This window comes from Phaenicophaeus curvirostris, chromosome 1 (genome assembly GCF_032191515.1).
Source record: "Phaenicophaeus curvirostris isolate KB17595 chromosome 1, BPBGC_Pcur_1.0, whole genome shotgun sequence".
NCBI classification, from domain to species: domain Eukaryota; kingdom Metazoa; phylum Chordata; class Aves; order Cuculiformes; family Cuculidae; genus Phaenicophaeus; species Phaenicophaeus curvirostris.
The window spans coordinates 91,987,908-92,009,812 of NC_091392.1; the positions used below are offsets into that span (position 1 = coordinate 91,987,908).

General features: G+C 40.4%; 2 protein-coding genes across 4 annotated transcripts; one reads left to right on the plus strand and one right to left on the minus strand.

The window, feature by feature from the left end:
* Positions 1-891: 891 nt before the first annotated feature.
* Positions 892-5,009, minus strand: RPL24 (ribosomal protein L24). The gene is made up of 6 exons (XM_069868451.1): positions 4,883-5,009; positions 4,678-4,753; positions 3,507-3,617; positions 2,075-2,211; positions 1,626-1,689; positions 892-1,102 (listed from the first exon to the last, which is right to left on the minus strand). The coding sequence occupies exons 1-6, from the start codon at positions 4,885-4,887 to the stop codon at positions 1,022-1,024; spliced, it is 474 nt and encodes a 157-aa protein (XP_069724552.1). The 5' UTR covers positions 4,888-5,009; the 3' UTR covers positions 892-1,021.
* Positions 4,992-21,369, plus strand: CEP97 (centrosomal protein 97). 3 transcript variants are annotated; one of them, XM_069868428.1, is made up of 12 exons: positions 4,992-5,262; positions 7,885-8,027; positions 9,355-9,513; positions 9,915-10,016; positions 10,588-10,701; positions 11,641-11,807; positions 13,337-13,501; positions 15,266-15,399; positions 15,905-16,652; positions 18,052-18,127; positions 18,780-19,383; positions 20,178-21,369. In XM_069868428.1, the coding sequence occupies exons 1-12, from the start codon at positions 5,220-5,222 to the stop codon at positions 20,213-20,215; spliced, it is 2,493 nt and encodes an 830-aa protein (XP_069724529.1). In that variant the 5' UTR covers positions 4,992-5,219; the 3' UTR covers positions 20,216-21,369. The 3 variants fall into 3 exon arrangements, with proteins under 3 accessions (XP_069724529.1, XP_069724538.1, XP_069724518.1); XM_069868437.1 differs by having other exon boundaries at positions 18,780-18,965; XM_069868417.1 differs by having other exon boundaries at positions 18,780-21,369.
* The last annotated feature ends 536 nt before the right edge of the window (positions 21,370-21,905 follow it).

The window sequence follows — 21,905 nt, forward strand, 5'->3', positions numbered from 1 at the left end:
ATATAGGACTCAAAATATAACCTGTAACTCAGTGCTCATTACAGCCACTGTTCTTGAAGCCGAAAAGAACTGCAGGAAGCATCATTACAGACAGCTGTTTTCCTGACTAGTGTAGTAAGATAAGAAAGCAAGCCACAAGCTAACAGGCATTAAGATGTGACATCAAGAAATTGAGAAGTAGCTGATGCAAAAAATGACGTTCATTTTCTTCTGTGCTTCTAGCAAGTCAGAGGAAATGGCTTTGCCAAAGCTAATTCTGTCCATCAAAACTACAGCAGTTTGGTCACACTGTCTACATAATGCAAATTAAAGAGATAGTTCACATGAAAATTTTAACAAATGGCCACTCCCTCCAGAGGCGGGAGGGAGGGCAGCTACTAAAGGGAACCTGTCTGCATTCTGGATCTGAACCTAAAAGAGCTTGAAGTGTATACCATCAGCTGCATTTGAAGCTCACTCTGCTTTCACAGCCATCCTTTTCCTGACAACTTCCATCAATCCATAGTTTTGTTGCTTCCTGACCCAGGAGTTGCATCTGAACCTTTGTGCATAACAGCCACGCAGTCCATGAAATAATTCATTCCCTTTTTTCAGCCTATTCATCCTTTGATTCTCTACATCTTGCCATGCACGTTCCACAACACAAGTAGTGCATTAGCCTTTTTAAGTCACAGACTGTACTGCTTTGTGCACCCTTGAGTTTGTGTCACTGAGCTTAGAAACCTGTTCTAATAGAGAATAAACTTCTACTTGTGTGTTGTTTTGTCCTTCAGACAAGAGCAGCTCCTAAAAACATCAGCTCCTCCTCCCCCAACACCTAAGCCATTTGACTTCTGAAATGTATGATAATATAGCAGGTTGTCTAAGAAACCAAGTGTTTTATGGCAGGATGTCTGTAAAAATGTGACAGTTTTTTCCACAGATAATTCTCTTCAGTAAATCTCACACAGTTGAGGAGAACATGGCACAAGTTATGAAAGTTGGTCAGATGTTTATTCAACATGGCTAACAGTTTGGCAAGTTAGCGCTTTCCACCCACACGGGGAGCAGAAACCTTGACTGGTTTCACAATCTTCTGCTTAGGTGCTGCCTTTGTAGGAGCCTGCAGAGAAATAAAGCATGAGTGAAAAGAAACAATTTATTTGCAGTTCTAAAAGCATCCCTGTCTATTTAAGATTCTTGACAGAAATTAGGCAATTTAGATGAGATTAGAATTGCAATCTATCAAATAGAGTCACGTTAACAGATGGTTACACACCACTGTAAACCCACAACATGCAGGATGCCAATATGTTATGAATTTGTAAGTAATCATGAAATAGATGCTAACATTCATCAATACATTGATACCAAGTTTGTCAATAAGGAAGAAATTGCATCCAGACAAGTTTTTAGCTTTTGAGAATCTCTGACATACGGTCAGAAAGTTGTTTCACTGCAATATGTATTATGCAAAAAAAGGTTCACTCTAATCAGCTGTTTGGGTATGCTTCCAGATCAAAAAATATAAGCAAATGCTTTTTCCAAACACAAATGAGAATTTCCAGTAAAGTGCTGCAAGCAAATGTTGCATTACAGCACTGTATATTCCATTTCATTATTTCCATCCACCTATTGCATCTTACCTTTGCAGCAGAAACAGCCGTTTTCTTGGTTGCCTGCTTAGCCTTCTTGGCTTCTTTTGCAGCCCTGTTGATTCACAGAAAAAAAAGTAACAGTTATCAGTGCCTGACATTTATTGTTTCTTTGTCTCAGGACTGCAAGAGCTACCTGAGATCAAGAAATGAATGCATTCAGGTTTATCTTCTGCGTTCTCTACCCTCTAGGGAGACTACTACAGAGACAAAAACAGTGTTTTTGCAAAGGGAGAAGGCAAGAAGAGACCCTTCTCTGCTGCTACTATTATCTCTTGCTGAGATCACTCAGTATTACCTCCGAATATACTAATTTTTAAAAAAACTAACCACAAAAAAAGCTTAGGAGATATGGAAATCGTCTAGAATTCATCTTGTATGAAAAGCATTAATAATCTGTGAAAAGTCTAAGACAGCTCCACTTATCTCTGATTTCTTACCGGATAGCTTGTTCCCTCTGGGCCTTTCGTACTTCCGGCTTCTGATTTCTTTTAGCCATAATCTCAGCTAAAGATGCGCCAGTGATAGCTCTCTGAAACTTAACAGCACGACGTGTGCGCTTCTTTTGTACTTCTTCCTAAAATAGCAGAAGATAAAGACAAACAATTATTATCACAAGACATTAAATAAAAGCCTAAGGACAATTACAGAAAAAAGTTGCTATTAAGATTGAAGCTACTACAAAACTGTGTACAGAAGCAGAATTTTACTCTTTGCTTTGGCCATAACTAATTTCTTAAGTTTGCCAAAGTGGATAAGCAGGTAAAAAAGAACAATGTATTCTCCTTTGCAAGGTACAGAAACAACTGTTTTGGAAAAATGGCAGTTACAGAAAACTGAACTTCTGACAGGAAAAAAAAAAAGAAGAGGGATGAAGTCCCATTTGATGGATTCTGAAAGAAAGACACCCCCAACCTGTTTCAAGTGGGATCACTGTGCTGAGCAGCAGTGCAAGCCCCTGAGCATACTTTCCTTCTCCTAACTGGTAAAAACACTGACTTAACACATACGTAAGCCTTTCTAAATGCTCTACTGCTCTGCAATTTTTAACAAGTTGTGCCAGGGATGGTTTAAACTGGATATTATGAAAGATTTCTTTACTGAAAGAGTGGTCAAGCGTTGGAATGGACTACCCAGGTTATCTGGGTATTCTCCTTATCTGGAAGCATTCAAAAAACATGAAGACATGGCACTTCGGGATATGGTTTAGTAGGCATGGTGATGTTGGGCTGACGGCTGGACTAGATCATCTTAAAGGTCTTTTCCAACCTTAATGAATCTATTAAATACATCATGCTACATGCTTTATTAATCTTTTTCACGCAATGACAACTACATAGGAAAGATTTTCTGCTAAGTTAGAGCCCAAAGTCTTCAAGGATACCTGAAAACTCCCCCTCCCATTTAAGCCCCAGATCAGTTCTCTATCCTATCACCACTCCAGCAGTTTCCAGGACCAAAATTTCGGATAGTCTACATATTAAGTAGCATTACCCGCTCTCTCTAAAACTGTTTTCTAAAACATATGCCATTCATACAACTGTTAAAACGTACTGTAGTTCCGAGTAGCCCCGCAAAGAAATGATAGAATACAAATACAATGCTTTTGATATTACCTTTCTAACATAAAGCAGCATATGAACTCATGTAAGTACACTCATAGTTGATTTAGAAGTGGACAGGTACAGTTGGGCTTGATGATCTTAAAGGTCTTTTCCAACCTACTGATTCTATGAGTCCACATTTTCACCATTACTGGCCAGTCTTCATTCCGATAACACTAGCCTACTGAAGTTGCTTCTATTCTAACAAACCAGTGACCACATCTTTTGGTAGAAAACTTTAGAGTGCCATTAGCTGGTATGTACTCACTGACTGTCCTTTCTTGTGTTTACGCCTATACAGAACAGTCCAGTTGATTTGACGGGGGTTTCTCTTGGAAAGGAACGCAGACTCACATTTTGCATTCAAGAACTGAAAAACCTGGGAAGGTAAAGTATTTTGCATAAGCTTTGTTTCTACAAAAGACACGACTGCAGTTTACGTTAACATATCAAGTAATTCTTTGATTCAGTGCTTTTCAACCGTGATGCTTTCATATTTCATTACACAACTGCCACAATTAAAAATTCTAGAAGATAATTTAAGAAGTTCAGAATTTTGTTCCATTGATTTTGCAGGCCTAACTTAGTTCTTTCACAATAAAGCCCGATGTTACAGGTTTTAGAATGCAACAGAGTGGCTTCTTTTTTCTTAGGGAAAGCTCCAATTCCACATGCATCCACTGCTGCACGCTATCCTAGGTGCAGCATATGAATCCGTATCCAGCATCACGCTTTCAAAGCATCTGACCTCAAGCAATTCTGCGCTTCCTGTATGCGTAAGCCAGTCAAAACTTGGCCTAGAGAACACAGTGACCAATACTCCACCCAATTCCTTCTTGCATAGTTACACTGATCTTCTTGCCTAGAATAACAGGCAGAATCAGCAGGCCATTTCGAAGCATAAACTAATTCCCAGCAGAGCACCTGAGGATTTATTCAGTCTGTTTACTTAGTTGTCATTTCCCAGGAGATTCTGTACAGCAGGACAACTGTACTGGGATATCCAAACCCCAAGCACCCCTCCTGTATGTATGAGTACTGTATTTCTCTCTACGACAGTCTGGTCTTTACGAGGGAGTAGCGCTCTTCCGGGCTCTCGTCTTTTCACTCAACTTATTTGCAAGTCGAGTCGTTTGCTTGAGCGAATCAAAGCGTGAGACGCAAGTACATCTACAAAGCTTTGGCATTTTAGACCAGACGCTTTAAGACACTCTTCCCAAACCACCACCCGAGACCCGACCCACACCTTCGAGGTGCAGCGCAAGTGTGGTTCCCCTGCTGACCAGCTGACACGGACGGACACCGCTCAACACCAGCGCCTCAGGCAGCCGCGGAATCGAGGCCACCGCACAGCCGGTGCGAGGCCTTTGCCTCCCCCAGCACCGCGCAGGCCCCTCTCTCCCAGGGCCCGCAGCTGCGCCAGGCACCGCGGGGCTCACCTTGCCGTCCGTGCGGGCGTAGCGGCGCCCGTGGCCCGGGTAGATCTTGTACCCGCTGAAGCTGCACAGCTCGACCCTGCGAGGGAGAGAAGGAAGGGTTAGGGGGGAGGCAGGGGGTTGGCGGAGGGGCCAGGCGCGGGCCCCAGCGGCCTCCCCGCGGCGGATGGCGCCGGATGGCGGGCAGGAGAGCCGCCAGGCCCCTTACTTCATGATGGCGGTGGCTGCGTCGCGGGCGGCGGCCGGGCCGGAGAGGGCGCGGAGGATGACGGGAAGGGGCGTGGCGCGCGCGGCGCGGAGCACGCCGGGAACGCTCCCCCCTCCCGGCCCAGCGCCTGGGAGGGACGCGGAGGGGGACTAAGAATTCCAGCGGGATCGCTCGCCGGTCGGGCTTCTCGCTCTGCGCTTATAATCCTGCCTGACAGTTCCATATGCGGGATTTTCGGCCCAACCGACTATAAAGGAGACAGCTTTCCCGTCGTGAAGCGAAGCAGCCAATCGGCACCGGCCGGCGCGTCGCCTAGCACCGCTAGCAAGCGGGAAGCATGGCGGGGACGGCGTCTGAGGCTGCCTCGGCGGCTGGAGCGGGTAAGGGGGGACCGCGCCGTTGGCAGTGAGGCTGTCGGGGGCCGCGCGGGCGGGCGGGAGGTGCCGGGGTTCGGTGTCGGTGCAGGCGCTGGTGTTGGGGGCCGGAGGGGGTTTGTTTGGGTCGCCGCTGCGGCCGCGCGGAGCACCCTGGGAGTTGTAGTCTAGGAGGGGCAGGCGCGGCACAGGGAGCGCGGGGCTCGGACTACAAGTCCCGAAAGCCTTTGTGGCCCTCGGGGCGGGTTGAGTGGTAGCTCGGCTGCGGGGCCCGGGGCGCGCCCTGAGGAGCGGGTTCGGCCCTGGGCATGGAGGGGAGGTTTGAGGCCGAGGAGGGGTTTGCCCACGGACGTGGGAGAGGTAGGCCAGGAGTTGAACTAAGGCCCCTTTCTCCTACAGTGGAGGGCAGAGAGGCCTTGGGAGAGTGTATTGAGTGAGAGCCTTCTATGAGAGTGTAGTTTCATAGAGCCATAAAATAGTTTGGGTTGGAAGGGACCTTAAAGACCATCCAGTCCCAACCCCCCTGCCATGGGCAGGGACACCTCCCACCAGACCAGGCTGCTCAAAGCCCCATCCAACCTGGCCTTGAACACCTCTAGGGGTGGGGCAGCCACAGCTTCCCTGGGCAACCTGTGCCAGTGCCTCACCACTCTCAGTGTGAAGAAGTAAACATCTTTCCAAGGCACATACCGCTATAGGATATACAAACTTAGACAATTGATATTAATTAATGCACAAGCTTAAACCTGACTTTGCTATTTATTGCTAGTCTAAATCTTCCCCTGTCCAATTTGTACCCATTTCCCATAGCCCTATCACTACAAGCCTTTGTAAATAGTCCCTCCACAGCTTTACTGTAGCCCCTTCAGGTACTGGAAGGTGCCTAAAGGGTCTCCTTGGAGCTGTCTCTTCTCCAGGCTGAACAAGCCCAACTCTCTCAGCCTGTCCTCGTATGGGAGGTGCTCCAGTCCTCCGATCATCCTTGTAGCCCTCCTCTGGTCCTGTTCCAACAGCTCCATATCCTTCTTGTGTTGAGTATTCCAGAACTGGACACAATAATCCAGGTGAGGGCCTTACAAGAGAAGAATAGAGGGGCAGAATCACTTCCCTCACCCTGCTGTCCATGCCTCTTTTGATGCAGCCCAGGTTATGGTTTCTTGCTTCCTGCCTCAGTCTGAGAGGACATTGTGTTGTTATAATAATGTGAGTCTGGCTTTGAAGGCTGAAGTAAGCGAACAGAGGCCTGAGTAAAAATTGTAAGCTTCTGAGGTCTGTTAATGTGTGTAACTGCCAAAAAGTAGTAGCGAATTCTGAAACGTTTCCCTGAGTATTGAGGGTCTGCTAGGAAAAGTATCGTTCCTGTCCTATTTTACCAATGAACCTTTTATTGTATGAAACTGTGTTAACTTTCTTAAGATGATATAGGTACATTTCACACTGTATACTGAATAGTCATGCTTAAACAAGCAAACTAGGGACCCCAGTTTGTCACAAGGAGGAGAAGGATAGACTGATTTGAAACAGGGACCTTTGCTTCTCTGAATCCTAAAGCTGCTCTCAAAGGATGAAGGAGTACCCCCAGACAACCAAGATAGTGCCAAAATGCATAAGCAACTGTAGCAAGACCATCTCCAGGGACATCTAGATCAACAGAGCAAGCAGGTGGATGGTGATGCCATTGAAATATAGTTTCTTTGCAATTAGTTGTGTGTGCTAAGTAGCGATTAGTCAAATCTTCTTGAACCTAAATGCTTGTGAAGTGTAAGAAACATCTGTAAAACTGCATTCTGCATTCTGCCCCAGTTTGAATCGGACACCTTGTGCATGAACAAAAAGATTACTCTTGTAATTTTATATTATGGGTTCAAATATCTTTTTGGATTAACAGGCAGGTGCAAAGTTTATTTGTTTAGTTAAAGAGCAGAGATGGTCGGGTGAGAAACTTTCGGTACTTTCTCCCTGAGCATGCAAAGACAGGAGTGTGACCATTACTGGTTCTTCTGGCTCTGCATTGCTCTTCGTGTGGCTGTGGATTGACAAGCAACAGAAATGTAATAAATGTCATCAGAGATGCTTCTTAGAAAAGCATATTCTGTAGCTGGCAAAATGATACACCAAAAATGTTTGTCTGCATCCTTAGCATAGTTAAACCCTAAAAGCCTGCAAACTGTAAGACTTAATACATATTAGAGTAAGAACTCTATTCTGGAACATGCTGCTGAAAAAGACAGCATTATTTACTGCGCAGATAGTAAAAGAAGAGCAAACACTAGAATGATGGGTGGATGTAAAACACACAGCAGAGGCCTAATGTATGAAAATTATTAGCAGGTGCCACTGTGCTTACCCAGTGATTCAGATTCCCTGTAGATGGCAAATGTTTTTCTTTTAGCTTTATAGGTTTTGCATGGTTCCATTTTAATTGTGTGTTCCAGTAATGAAATGATACAGAGAAGGAAAAAGAGAGAAGTGCAAGCTTTTGTTCAGTGGTCTAACTTTTTGCGGGCTTGTTCATGATAAGGCAAAACGCATGAAGATCTGTTTATCCTGGTTTCTCCGTATATGTGCTCCTATATAAAGTGTTGACTTTGGGTGCCTTTTTTTTTTCCTACTCCTTTTTCTTCTTAGGCTTGGTAGTCAACTGGTCAGGTCAAGGATTGCAAAAACTGGGTCCAACTTTACCCTGTGATGCTGATACTCACACTCTGATTCTGGACAAAAACCAGATAATTAAATTGGAACACTTGGAGAAATGCAGGAATCTGATGCAGGTCAGTGTTACTTGCCTTGAATTTGCTATGAAATAATGGTACTATCATGCTAATTGCAATACTTCTGCTTTAGGGCCATATTATGTAATCAAAGTGAGTTAGCAGTTGCTGTTTTCATAGGAAACTAAATAATTGCTAACCAAAATAGAAGGCTTTGTTTTCAGTGTTGCTTTATGTTTGATAGTGGGAAAGGCTGTTAAACTAGTTACCTAGGTGACTAAAAATGAACTAAATAAATCCTATTGGGAGAGGGGTGTCATAAGAACATTAGAAAAGTAATCGATAACCCAAATTTTGATACTTGTTAGTTTTTTGATACTTGAGCTCTGTAACATTAAAAGTAACTTTGTTTTATCTTTCCTCTGTTTAACTGTAAACGTAGATATTCATACAGAACTCTTCTCCCCATTTGGGTGCTGGAGCTCTTCACAAAGGGAAAGAATTTGTAGCCTTAATTTCCAAGAAGAAAAAAAAAGAACCTGTGTGGATGAGGTTAAAATAGAAATAGCAAATAAATGTGAAGTGGGAGGGATCTGTGTAGTCTTGTTAACATATCAATTTATGTAGGCTCTGATGTTAGTATTGCTTATCATTAATTTTAATTCTAGCAGCAGTCCATTTTAAGTTCATGAGGGTGTGAGTGATAACGATGTGAAGCCTGTGCGTGGTGCTTTCAGAAATCAAAGTATTAAACGCTCCAGGGCAAAGCTGTGTGAGTCTATGTTAATTATCACTGAAAGTGCCTCCAGATAGACTTGAAGTCACCTGAAAGCTTCTAGAGACAAGCTGCACTGGGATAGGAGAGGTAGAGTTTGTTGCCACAACAAACTAACCTTCACCAGTTTGCTGCTTGGTGGTTGTGTTATTCATGCACGTGTCTGAGCAGGACTTATCCTTTTTTAAGTTTGCGATTTACAGTTCTGTTAGCACAGGACTTCTTTGTGAATCATATGACATCTTTTATATTGACAGTAAATATGATTTTACACCAGGAGTAGCAATTTGCACAAAGATTTGGCAATTCTGATTTTAAAAATCTTATTTTCATATGACACAATTCCTAATTAATTCTCCTCTGTTTAGCTATTGATATCAGGATTTCCTCTTAAGATTGCAAAGTCACTTGTGAAAACTACTTTCTTTATATCAGTGATTTATTTCCTAGCTCTTGCAGTTTTTTTGTCTGTGTTATTTGCTTGTAAATGGAATACATAGATTGAAAAAGTTCCCGTTGGATTAGATTTTTAACCGCTGAAAATAAAAGCCTGATCTGTCTGTGCAGTTTAATAACTAAGACTGTTTTTTCTATTTGTGTGTCAATCTGCAGCTCTCTGCAGCCAACAATCGTTTGGTGCGCATGATGGGTGTAGCAAAACTCACTAAACTTCGCGTGCTAAACTTGCCTCATAATAGTATTGGGTATGTGGAAGGGCTGAAGGATTTGGTGTACCTGGAATGGCTGAACTTGGCAGGAAATAACCTAAAGGTGAAGTATTAAGTCTCTATGTTTTCCAGAATCTGGCATTGTAGAAATTAGGAAAATGCTGCAAAGAAATCTGAATGTTTCTGGTCTTTATTGGAACAAATGTTGTAATTTTAAATCTACTCTTTTTTGAAAGAGGAGAAGGCAACTTTTGCACAATAGTTGTCTAGGAAAAAAATAAAAGGCTTGGTATAAAAATATAGTGAGAATAGGGATATAATTATTTTCCTATTTTGGGGACCATCATCTTCAAAATGGAACAGTGTAGAAATATGGGTTTTATTTTGGGTTACTTATCCGGTCCTTTGTAGCTTTCAAAGTAATTCATAGTTATTGATATCGGGTTTTATTTAATGACTAAAAGAGAGTTACTGTGAGTATAATGGACATCTTTATTTTTGTAGGCCATTGAACAAATCAATTGTTGTGCGTCTCTTCAGCATCTTGATTTGTCAGACAATAACATAGCTCAATTGGGCGATCTCTCCAAACTTACATCACTGAAGGTAGATACTATTTTATCTCTGGTTTTGTTACATGTTTTGCATAAAGAAATTTCCTTTGCTTTAATAAAAGGCAGCAATTTTCATTCATTCTTCAAGCACAAGCTGTTAAAGCATTAAAATTAATCACTATCATTTCTAGAGAGAAGCATGTAAGAATTCTTTTTCTTGTTTTTCAAGTTGCAGGAACTGAAGTAGTGATTTTTCTGTAACTATAGTGATTTTGGTAAAGATAACATGGTGAGATTTTGTTCATAGCTCTTGATTCTCATCTCATGTCCTGAATCAAGACAAAGCAGTGTTAACTCTTTCAGCATGAGCACTGAAGAGAAAAAATGTTTCCGAATACATTTTCTTGAAACTGACTGTACGTCAGTTCTGCATTTTAAAATGAGATGATTTTCCTCTAAAGTATAAAAATTACTTTCCCCTTGCTGGGATCAACAAAAACAACTTTGATACCAGAAAGCCTTAATTGTAGTTCTTTTGTATGTATTGTGCAGGTGTTGCCTGAACAAGAAGTATGAGGGTTTTAATCAAACGTATGTTTCATCACCATAATTGTCTTTTATAGACTCTCTTGCTACATGGAAATATTATAACTTCACTTCGCACTGCCCCTGTTTGCCTACCTCAGAATCTGACTGTTCTTTCTTTAGCAGAAAATGAAATCAGAGACTTAAATGAGGTAAGATATAGAAGATATATCACCTTTCTTTAGGTAAACGGAAAACCATGAGTTGGATAATTCATTTGAGAATGTACCTGAAAACGGGCTCTGCTCTTTGAAACAACCTATGTTGGTGGTAGTAACTTTTAATAGTTTATTTGTAGTAACTATATTTGCCTTTACTGCAGAAGCCAGGTGATACCTTTTAAAATTTATACATGAAAGAATATACTTGCTTTTTTTTATTTTATGCTTTTATATTATTCAAGAGCATCAGAAGTATGCTTCAAGGGCTATATTTAGAGAGCTTTCCATAGCTGTCTGACAGTTGAAAGCTGAACTGATTAACTGCTGCAGAAGGTTTCTGCAGCTACTATGTTTAGAACAGAGGTTTGAATTGTGTTTGTTGCAGCTAAATGTTTTTGGGCTTATGTCTTACTTTATCTGTTTCTCAAACACGCTATAAAAGAAAAAAATACTCTGCCTGTGATTTTAGTCTTTGTTGTTTGTTTTAAAATATAAGTAAGAGCCATCAGTTGGACTTCCATGTTGGATGAATAATTGTATTTTGGTAGTACATTTCTCTTCAAAACAGGACAGTGTTTCTCCAGCTTTTTGGCTTGCCAGTTTTTCTTGTCAAAATCTCAGCTCCTGCTATAGTGAACTGGAATCATGGAAATACTGTATTTCTCTATACATAATTCATTCCCACATTTTAAGAGAAGCTAATGCTTTCAAAGGCTGTAGTACTTTCAGGGGCATTAATTGGAAAATGGCAGTTGTTGATGGATGGTCCTTTGAAGATGTTCATGCTCAAAAAGCAAATGTGATTTTCAATGTATTTGTAATTACATTGTTTTATGTGAGATGTCCAGATGTAATTAGGTGAAATGCGATATGTTCCATAAGCACTTAACGGGTTCTGTTTGATTAACAAATACATCTTATTTTCTCAAGGTTTCTTTCCTGGCCTGTCTTCATCAATTGGAACAGCTGTCAATTATGAACAATCCTTGTGTGATGGCCACACCTTCTGTCCCTGGCTTTGACTACAGGCCATATATTGTCAGCTGGTGTCTGAACCTTAAAGTTCTTGATGGATATGTGATTTCTCAGAAAGAAAGGTGACATGATAGTATTAAATTTTCAAAATTATTTAATGAAGTTTGGTTAAGCTGAAATTGCTTTTTTATGTAATAAAAAAAAATTTAAAATGCTAGTGATCTGAAATGCTGTTTGTCTTGTAATGGCCATACGAGATACAGGCAAACTAACGTAATTCCTTTTGCCAAGATTTTCATAGAATCACCAGATTGGAAGAGACCCACCGGATCATCGAGTCCAACCATTCCTATGAAACACTAAACCATGCCCCTTAGCACCTCATCCACCCATGCCTTAAACACCTCCAGGGAAGGTGACTCAACCACCTCCCTGGGCAGCCTTTTCCAGTGCCCAATGACCCTTTCTGTGAAAAAATTTTTCCTAATGTCCAGCCTTAACTTCCCCTGGTGGAGCTTGAGGCCATTTCCTCTTGTCTTGTCCCCTGTCACTTGGGAGAAGAGGCCTTTCGCCTGTACCACTAGAATAATTATGTAAGATCACAGGTTCATTTAAGTAGAAGTATGAAGTTAACCTTTTGTTTTGTTACTGAAATCACACCAGCACCATTACAAAGCAAAACCGTGGTAGCAATTTATTAGTGGTCTGTTACCCCTTCCAAGCTTACAGCCTCTTTGACTTTGCAGAATGAGACAATTGGCTGTTATTTTAGGGAAAGTTCAAATGTGCACTTTTATAAAGGGCCTGATTTGCACATGCATTTCTAGATTTGGTGGTTTTTGTATCAATTAGTCAAATATTATTTTGTTCATATTGCTTGTTTCTGTATATTTATGTGCATTATAGCAATATTATAATCTGTATGACAGTAGAAATGTCTTCTTATAGTTCTTGACATTAGAACAGTCCAAGCAGAAATATTATTCATTATAAACTTATTCTAGTCCAATACATTAATGTATTCCAGGACACTAATGTTTGTGGGTTTTTTTCCCTATTACTAAAATAAAAAGCTGCTTTTTTGATCAAAGTTAAAACTAATTCTGTTTCTGTTTCACCATAACATATTATGACTTTCCCAGAAAGTTGTTCGTAAGAATTTTAGAAACTTTTTTCATGAGTAATGGTGGTTTTCCTCTTGGCTGAATTATTATATATAGATATAGCAAATGTTCTCAGACTGAAGAGCATTTACTTTAAAAACAGGTTGCAGTTGCTGAATACTTTTAGCAAGATTTGCTCTCTGTGCCTGTTTTACGTGTTTGTGTGAACTTTTCTGTTTATGTGAAGGCTTTGCTGATAAATTCATTGATGTAAATGTGTTTTCAGTGCTCAAAGACTACACACAGATAAAGCAGAGACTGCACAGTATGGGTCAGACTTTTTTCTCTATTGATAGTTATGTGAGGGAATACTTTATTCATTATTCTGGTAACTTAATTCCCAGCTCCTCTGGGCGCTGCACGTGTTCCAAGTCTTGGTTAGATTTGTAGATTAGCTCATAGGTACTCACTAGAAGAACAGCAATTAAAAGAGAGTTAAGAGCTTTATTCTGGGCATTAATGGTAACCGTTTTCCCCCTTCCTAACAGTTTGAAAGCAGAATGGCTCTACAGTCAAGGTAAAGGAAGATCATATCGACCTGGGCAGCATGTTCAGCTAGTCCAGTACTTGGCTACTGTTTGTCCTCTTTTATCTACCTATGGTCTCCAAACTGAAGAGGATGCCAAACTGGAAAAAATACTCAGTAAGCAGAGGTGAGAACTTCTTGTTTCTCTGTTGTTAAAGAATCTAATTGGGAACATAATAAGACATACAATCATGTGTTAGATACAATAGCATTTCCATTTAATTATTTCAAAGCAATATTGATGGCTGGAGATGGGAAGAGTAATGGAGGTACAGGCTTAGAGAGGAATGAGAGGCAAGACAGCAGCAGCAGCAGGAGTGTTTTCCTCCTCACTGGGCTGTCTAGAGATAAACTCTCTATATTTTTCAGTCTGTGCTCTGTGAAGGTTACTAGTGTTAGGACGGTGATTAAAATAAACAAGCTACCTACAGAGATGATTTTTTGCCACTGAGAAAATGATGAAAACCTCAATAAGGAGCTTAGATTAACTTTTGTTCTAGTTGTAAACAAAGGCTATTGTGATACGTTGGTGTATTAGCCACTTTTTTTTTGTTTTAGTGTGTTCTTTACTGGTCTTAAGGTTGTCCTTTGAGGGATGCTGTTCTCCTCATGCGCTTGATGATCTTTGTGTCTGGCAACTCAGGTTCTGTCAGCAGAGGCCTCTGCACAGCCTGCTGATTCTGCCCAGTATCTGTTTTGCTAAGGTAGATGAGTTATCATGGTACACTTTCCTCCCATGAGAAGGTGAACTAATTTGGATTAAAAGCCAGCAAATGTAACAAAATGGGTATCCCTATTCCACAGGACCTATTGACAAACTTTTTTTTTTTTCAGAAAGATAAGAGCAGAACAGTCTGCTCTAAGGAGCAGGCTATGTAAGTGGCATAGGTGTGGGTAAAACCTTGGGCAACAAAAGTGTTGTGGTAAGCAGAAAGGCAGCCTTTCATCAAAGGGGCTGGAAACTTGGGAGCACCTGGAAGGAGCTACTCTATGCTCTGTTAGTGTAGATTGGTCTCGTGGAGGAAATTTATAGAAATATTCAGTCCATTTCAGAGGATGAAGTCCAATAAAAGTATATTGACTTTGGAATTTCTAGCTAATGCTCTTGACATTCACGTGATGTTTCTGGGGAAAATTCAGGAAGTTGCCTTACAAGGCATAACTCTAAAAAATTAAAAAGCCAACATACAAAATAAAAAAAACCACCAAAACCCTCACAAAAGAAATCAAACCCCCAAATCCCTGCCCATAAATGTATGTATGCATGCGCATACATATATGATTTATAAGGCAGTTTGACCTCTGTCTCACGATCTTTGAATTTAGCTGAGCTGAAACAACCTGTGTGCTTTCTCAGTTTGTAAAGGATGATTTTTTTTTTTTTTTTTGTGGAGGTATTTGTTTATTTGTGCTAGGATTTTGTCTCTCTAGTAACAGGGACACCTTTCCCTTTATTCAGTGATTTCCAACTGTAAAAGGCACTCCTTTCATCCTTTCAATTCTCAAACTGCTCTACACATACTAGCTAATATACCCTGCCATAAACACTTAAAATATCTGCACACATCCCTTGTGCATAGAAATACATAGTGGTTTTCAGTCTGTAGTCTGAATTGCATATTGGATTTTTATTTTTTTTTCCCCCCTTGATACATGTACATGTAACGAAGAAAAATGGGCAGGAGGAAGGGAAACAGGAGCAGTCTGTGCAGTCCTCTCTTTCGTGAGTAGTCCTGTTGGTGTCTTGTAGGTTTAGGGATCTGCATAACTAGCCTTGTTTAGATGATTTGATCGCTTATTTCCTTTAAAGTAGTTGATAGTTTCTTTCAGGTGTCTTCTGTACTAAAAAAGTCTAAAAGAAATATAAAGTCGGTTCAAACTCTGTGTTTAGGCTCCACCAGAGGCAGTTGATGTATCAAAACCAAAATGAAGGACCTCCTGTGTCTTCTACTCCTAACAAAACACTGCCGGTTGCTTATGAACACAGCAGTCCAGCCCAGCCACCACAGATCGTTATTGAAAGCGGTAAGAAGCTAATTGGTAGCTGTGATCCAACCTGTAGAAATAGTTTGTTGTTTTTTTTTAACACAGATAACTTGGTGGAGAGAATTTCAGGGCAAGGCCCTGGTTTTATTTTATTCTGTTTGGTTTTGGAGATTTATATATACTTTGTTTTCTGGAAATATGTTCCGTGTTTAGTCCTGTCTTGAAATGCTAGTAAGGTTGTTATGTGAAACACACAATCCAGTAAACTAAAGAGTTATTAGGTAGACTGTTCTGTCATATAAAAGTGTAACTTCTCCGGGGGGAGGCAATTTACAGTACCGAGTATTTGCACAGTTTGTGGATGTTACTGTGATAAGTACTTACTGTCCTTATTGTGATAATCATTATTTCTATATAAGTAGCATTTTAGATTTTACACACACACAACTTCTATCTAAAATAAATTGTGAATCTCCATTAATTAAATGAAGATATGTTACTGAAATATTATGACACTTTTGAATATGGCTTTCTGCCTATCTAGAACCTGTCATCCGGAAGAATTCTTGGGTTGGATCAAGTGTAAATGATGATCATTCCTATGCAGTAAAGAACACTTTTCTTCCTGAAAGAAGTTTTCAAAAGGAGCTATACCTTGAAGATATACAGGCAGATGAAGACAAACTAAACAGCAGCCTGTTATCCTCAGAGTCTACTTTCATGCCAGTTGCTTCAGGGTTGTCTCCCGTGTCTCCTACTTCAGACCTGAAGCTACACAGAATCAGTTTGGGCCTGGAAGATGCTGATGATTCAGTATTTGAATGTGTGAGAGAAGTTACTAGTGGAGAAACAGCTAACAAGGAAGAAACTTTATGTATTACAAGAGAGGACTCCAACAAAGCAGTGGAAAGTGAGGGAGCTCAAGAGAACATCAAAGAGAGCATGCTGTTGCCTTCTACTGATCCAGTAACACCTAGCCTGACAGCTAATACTGGTGATGGTTTAGCGTCTTCTGAAGGCCAGGTTCTTTGTAGTCACCCCAGCACCTCAGTAGGTGCTGAATCAGGAGTTACGACTTTCTGTCCTGACCAGACGGCAGGAGAAGGTTCCAATTCACTAACTGTTGTCACAGCTGAACTGGAAAGAATGACTAAAGCAGCTACCAAGCTTCAGGCCTGCTGGAGAGGATTTTACACAAGGAACTACCATCCCCGAGCCAAAGAAGTGCGTTATGAAATTCGACTAAACAGAATGCAGGAGCATATCATTTGCTTAACTGATGAAATAGAAAAGTAAGTTGAGGTCATATAGTATGTTTTCAAATCTGAATGAATATAACCATCATTCCAGGATATTTCAGAATGGATATAAGTGGGTATTGATATGACTAATCACAGTAGAACCTAACATCAGTAATATTGACGTGGTTCGGTGGCAGACATGGTAATTGCTGCAGCTGGGCACTACATGAAGGTGAAGGGGCGATTGTGAAACCAAGGGAAGCCAAACAATGAAGCCTTCCTCCTCCAGCTACAGGAGGCTTCACGCTCACAAGCTCTCATCCTACTCTGGGACTTGAACCACTCTGACATATGCCGGAAAAGTAGATTTAGTCTAGACATAAGGAGGAATTTCTTCACTATGAGAGTGGAGAAACACTGGCACAGGTTGCCCAGGGAAGTTGTGGCTGCCCCATCCCTGGAGGTGTTCAAGGCCAGGTTGGATGGGACCTTGGGCAGCCTAATCTAGTGGGAGGTGTCCCTGCCCATGGCAGGGGCATTGGATCTAGATGAACTTTAAGGTCCCTTCCAACACAACCTATTCTATGATTCCATATAAAACTGATTACATTAGAGGATTGCTTCCTGTAAGGTAAGCATAGTTATGCCCACAGCTGTTCATACTCTTGAAGTGCCTTCTGTAAGTGGGTTGGGTTTTTTTTTCACTTGTCTCCTAGCAATTACAGAGTCTGTGAATGAAGTGTCCATATTGAGAATCATCCCTCTTACTGGTGAAAAGAAGAAGAATTCTCTCTGCCTTGCATAATGCAGTTTTAAAATGTGATTCTGTGCTCGGTTCTGTTTTAGTTATCCTATGAATCCATGTTTGGAGGAGATGATTATCAAAGTTCCTCAATTTGTAAGATATAAATTGCAGATTTAGGTGATATAATTCAGGATCAGCCTGGAAACTGGTGGCCTGACAGGCTCTCGTCCTTAACTATCACAAGCAGTGAAAATTCTTTGAATTGAGTTGAGTCCTTTGGATTTGTAAAAACTCTCGATCCTTACACATCATACCTACATCCAAGTGATAGCAGTTGGGGAGAATGTAATTTCAAAATTAGAAGTGCTGGTTTGGGGTTTTTTTTGGTGCAGTAAATAGAAGCACGTCTACCTAAAATTAAGATCTTGGGTTCGGTTTAGAAAAAAACACTTAAAGTATTAGCAAGTCAATAAATGTGCTGCAGCAAAAGAAAGCAGAATCTTTATATAACACTGAAAAAGAATGTTCAAGTCAGCAGCTGGATATTGATGGCAAGCCAAACCGCAGTACTGTCTTAATATTAGGTTTTGTTACATCTTTCAAGAGTACTGTTCTATAAATAGGCATTTTTATGTATTCTTGTTGATCTTGTTATCCAAATGTTTCTTATTTAAGCTGCATAAATTTGTATGCATATTCTTGCAGGCTAAGAAAAGAAAGAGAGGAAGATAAGATTCAGAGGCTTGTACAGGAAGAAGCTGTCAAATTTCTTTGGAACCAGGTAAATAGTTCTAGTCATCTTAATTTTCTGCTTACATATAAATTTGAAAGGCATTATTCCTACTGAGGTCCTGAAGAGACAGTCAATATGGTTCATTTTTTCCAATGATGACTCGGGTGGCCTGTTAGAATCCAGTTGCCATTTTGTTTGCTATACTGGTATTCCAAGGTAAAATAGCATTCAGAAGTAGTAGTGCAATAAAACTGGTTTTGTTACAAAAGGATAAATTATAGCCTGGTGTGAGGAGGAGGAAAAAATGCAAGGGAAGCTAAATAAACATAGCAGAAGGTAAGAGGAGTGTTATAATCGTGAGATGCCCAGGGCAACTGAAATGGTCTCAAGCTATGTTGTTTATGAGCAACAAGTTTCTAATGTAGAAAAGTTATCAATACACCTTCTAATAAGCTGTTCTTAAAAAAAGAAGACTGTTTTGTTTTTTTTTTCTAAGCAGGGGTTATTTTGTAAAGGTTTCCCAACCTTTCTGTAACAGTGGGAAGAACGTATTTTCCCTAAAGGTGTAGCATACGTTTTGTTAGTTCACTTGGTCTTAAATTTTATACTAGAGCTTTGTTGGTGATTGCAAGATATGCTGTAGAAATCAAAGTCCTTTCTTAATTGCATTTCATAATTAAGTTTTCTCTGTACTTTACAGGTTAAATCCCTTCAACAATGGCAGCTTTCAGTGACACAAAATTCAAGTGCCGCTTGGCAACCTGGGATCCCTGCAGCCAATACTTTCTGTCCATCTGAACCATCTATTCGATCATTCACTCTTGAGCAAGAAACCCCATCAGATGTTAGCGCTGCTTGCTTAGTTCCAGCTAACGGTATTCTTCAGGTAAGGTCTTCATCGCAATTCCCAGATTCTGGTTTTCATTCTTCCATGGCTGATCACACTCGTGGTGGTGACTTGTGTAGCTCCGAAAAGAGCTTAACAGAAGGAACGGTGAGTTCTCTTTCAGTGGAAACCGTCAAGCAATGTGACAACTGTGTTTCAGCATATTCTTCAGATGTAGAGGATGACCATGGGGAATATGGACAAAGTAGAGAGAGCTCTAGCAATGAGCAGGACAACAGACTAATACAACAGTATTTGAAATCTGTTCAGCAGCTGGAAGAGGCTGATGAAGGATCACATTGCAATGATGAAACAGAGGGAAGCTGGCCACCCATCACTTTTTCAGCAGAAAGCCAAGAGTCTTCAACTGACACTGTCTCTGTAGATCTCCCTCAGGATAGATCTTCCCCTGCCCGAGGTGAAATGGGTCAGACACCAGAAAGCTGCAAACTGAATTCAGGAATAGTAGAAGGGAAGCAAACAGACTGTGATTCTTCGTTTCAAATGCTGCATGTTGGGATAGCTGTATAGTAGGCTCAGTTCCACAAAGAACTAGAGATTCCATTTCACTTTCTTTCTTTTTCCTGTTTACACAAAACGTATTTTTCCTGTGTGCTGTTTCAGATTTTTGACTCATGTTACCAATTTATGTTTTAATTAGTATTTTATTGATGTTGCTGAGGGCTGACACTAAGCTAATCTGAAATCAGTAAAGTTCTCAGTGACAGTCATTATGCACTTTATTTTCTAATAAACTAACTGGCTTCCATTAAGTTAATTCTGAAGATCAGGTGTGTTGTGGGGGTGGTGTTTGCTGTGAATTCACTTCAGTGAATGTATTAGTCTTCGAATTCTTTTCTAAAGAGCAGGACTGAGTTCTTACTTTGCAAAGAGAAGGAAACAGCATGGAATGAAACTCCATCAATATAAGCAGCATATGTGTGTGTATGGCTACAACCTGATCAGAAATATGAAAGCAGTCGTCTTTAAGACTTCTTTTGACTTCAACAAGAGTAGTTTGATCAGTGTTTCAAAGATGCATTCCATGAAACCAGTGTCCAAGTTGGTGACTTCTGTTTGTCATTTACATGAAGCTGCTGGCTAGGATTAAGGTCACTTATGGATGCACTGAAAACAGGAGTCAGACCTTCAGGAGCTTCAAACAACTTTGGCCTTTGTTTGCCCTGGGGTTGAATGTCTCTGCTTTCTCAGGTAAGACTCAAAATGGAACCAATAGCAGCCTTTACTAAATAAGAATTTCAAAAGGGCATGTGATGTGGAACACAGTTTCCAAGGCTGCACTTCTGCGTCCTAGCAGCAGACATGGTGACACATATTTGATGGATGCCAACTACTTCTGTCTACAGGTATGAATATTAAAAGCAGACATTGTGACTAAAAACTATTTGTTGACATGTTGGTTTGGGTTTTTTTCTTTTTCCTCTATGTCCAGTTTTGACATTCTAATTAGATATGGATAAAAAGCTGTATTTCTTCCCTGTTGGCAAATGAGCTAAGCTACCTAGGCTGTCCTTTCCACTTGAACACTGGGCAAGCAGTAGTGTTTGTATTTTGCCTACCTGTTCCTACGTTGGTTTTTGATAGAAAAAGGTCAGGTATCTCAGTATACCACAGAAGTAGCAAGGGAAATCTGTTTTGCCATGGACACTAGTAAAATAAAAGTTGCTGTTGTGACTCTTAGGGGTCAATTCAGTTTGCTAATACCACATTTTGCAATATGTACTGGAAGGCCAGTTTTTCAATACTTTCTTAGTCTTAACTTCTTAGCTATAGAGACACATGCGTGTTTCCTGAATCTGCAGGTTTCCTTCTGGTGCTATGGTGTCCTTAAAATAAACTAGTGCTCTTTTAAAGTGACTCTAATGACCATGTTGCTATGTAAAATCATTTAATTTTTATAAAAGCTTTAGTTGTTTGTCTACTTTAGGTTATGAGCTGAAATTTACCACTACTCAGGAGTTTGGCCTGAGGCCAGTATCTGCTTGAGGCCTCAAAATAGCCTTTATTTAGAACATAAATGGTGTACTGGATTTGTACCAGCCATCTCTCCAGTGGTGAAGCTCACCTTGGAAAAATAAAGCTTCCCTCTGTGTACAGAGTATCCATTATCTCTTTCCCCTACCCTCCAAAAAATAAGTTCTAGGGCACTAACTTCTCAAAAGAGCTGTTGTTGCGGTCAAGCTGATATTTGACTGTGCCTTGCATGCATGAGAGCATTGTGAAAAAGACAAAACTGAGGTGGTTGATTCTTCGTGTATTCTCTTTTGGTCTAGGTACAGTACATTTGTGGCATAACCATATTCGTAATCAGATCTTAGAGCACGAGTGTGTTTGGGAATTGAAAGTGGTACAGGTGCTTTAATGTATTTGCAACCTTATAAAGAGGCTCTTTAAGTTTTGAGAGAGAAATTTGTTACACAGTGGCTGGACCTTACCCTCTGGGGACAGCAGTTAGGTGTAATAAAACAGTAAGTTCTCTTTTGTGCTAGAGTGCTGTATTAACATATGCAAAACCTGGGAGAAACTAGACCGCTGTCTGAATAAAAATGTTTCACTTGCAGCAGACACTGAGGGACTATATATTTTGCTATTTTGTATTATTGTCACTTTTTGCTGCAGAATTAGGAAGAGGAGAAACAACTTTAATTTTGGAGGTCTCAAAGGGAGAAAACTTGATGAAACTTAATTTTTCATGGAAGCCCTAGACGTTTCTTGACATTTCCCCCCCGTTATTTGGGCTTGCAAACACCAACACAACGAGACGTTTTTTAACTATTGCCTAGGTCAACTACTGTTTTTTTAAACTTGTAACTCATATGTCCAGAATTGATTTTGTGAAGATACAGACAAGTTTATACCAACATATAATCAGCTTCATCTTAGTCTTTTGGGGAAGATATGAAATATAAAAGATTTTTT

Excerpts from the sequence above, each read along its gene's own strand:
- RPL24 (XM_069868451.1), bottom strand. Across the intron at positions 3,618-4,677 it reads ACGCCCGCACGGACGGCAAG|GTTTTTCAGTTCTTGAATGC; the intron begins GTGAGCCCCGCG and ends TTACCTTCCCAG. Across the intron at positions 2,212-3,506 it reads AACACAAGAAAGGACAGTCA|GAAGAAGTACAAAAGAAGCG; the intron begins GTGAGTACATAC and ends CTGCTATTTTAG.
- CEP97 (XM_069868417.1), top strand. The coding sequence starts at position 5,220 with ATGGCGGGGACGGCGTCTGAGGCTGCCTCGGCGGCTGGAGCGG. Across the intron at positions 11,808-13,336 it reads GTGATTTCTCAGAAAGAAAG|TTTGAAAGCAGAATGGCTCT; the intron begins GTGACATGATAG and ends CCTTCCTAACAG. Across the intron at positions 13,502-15,265 it reads AAAATACTCAGTAAGCAGAG|GCTCCACCAGAGGCAGTTGA; the intron begins GTGAGAACTTCT and ends CTCTGTGTTTAG.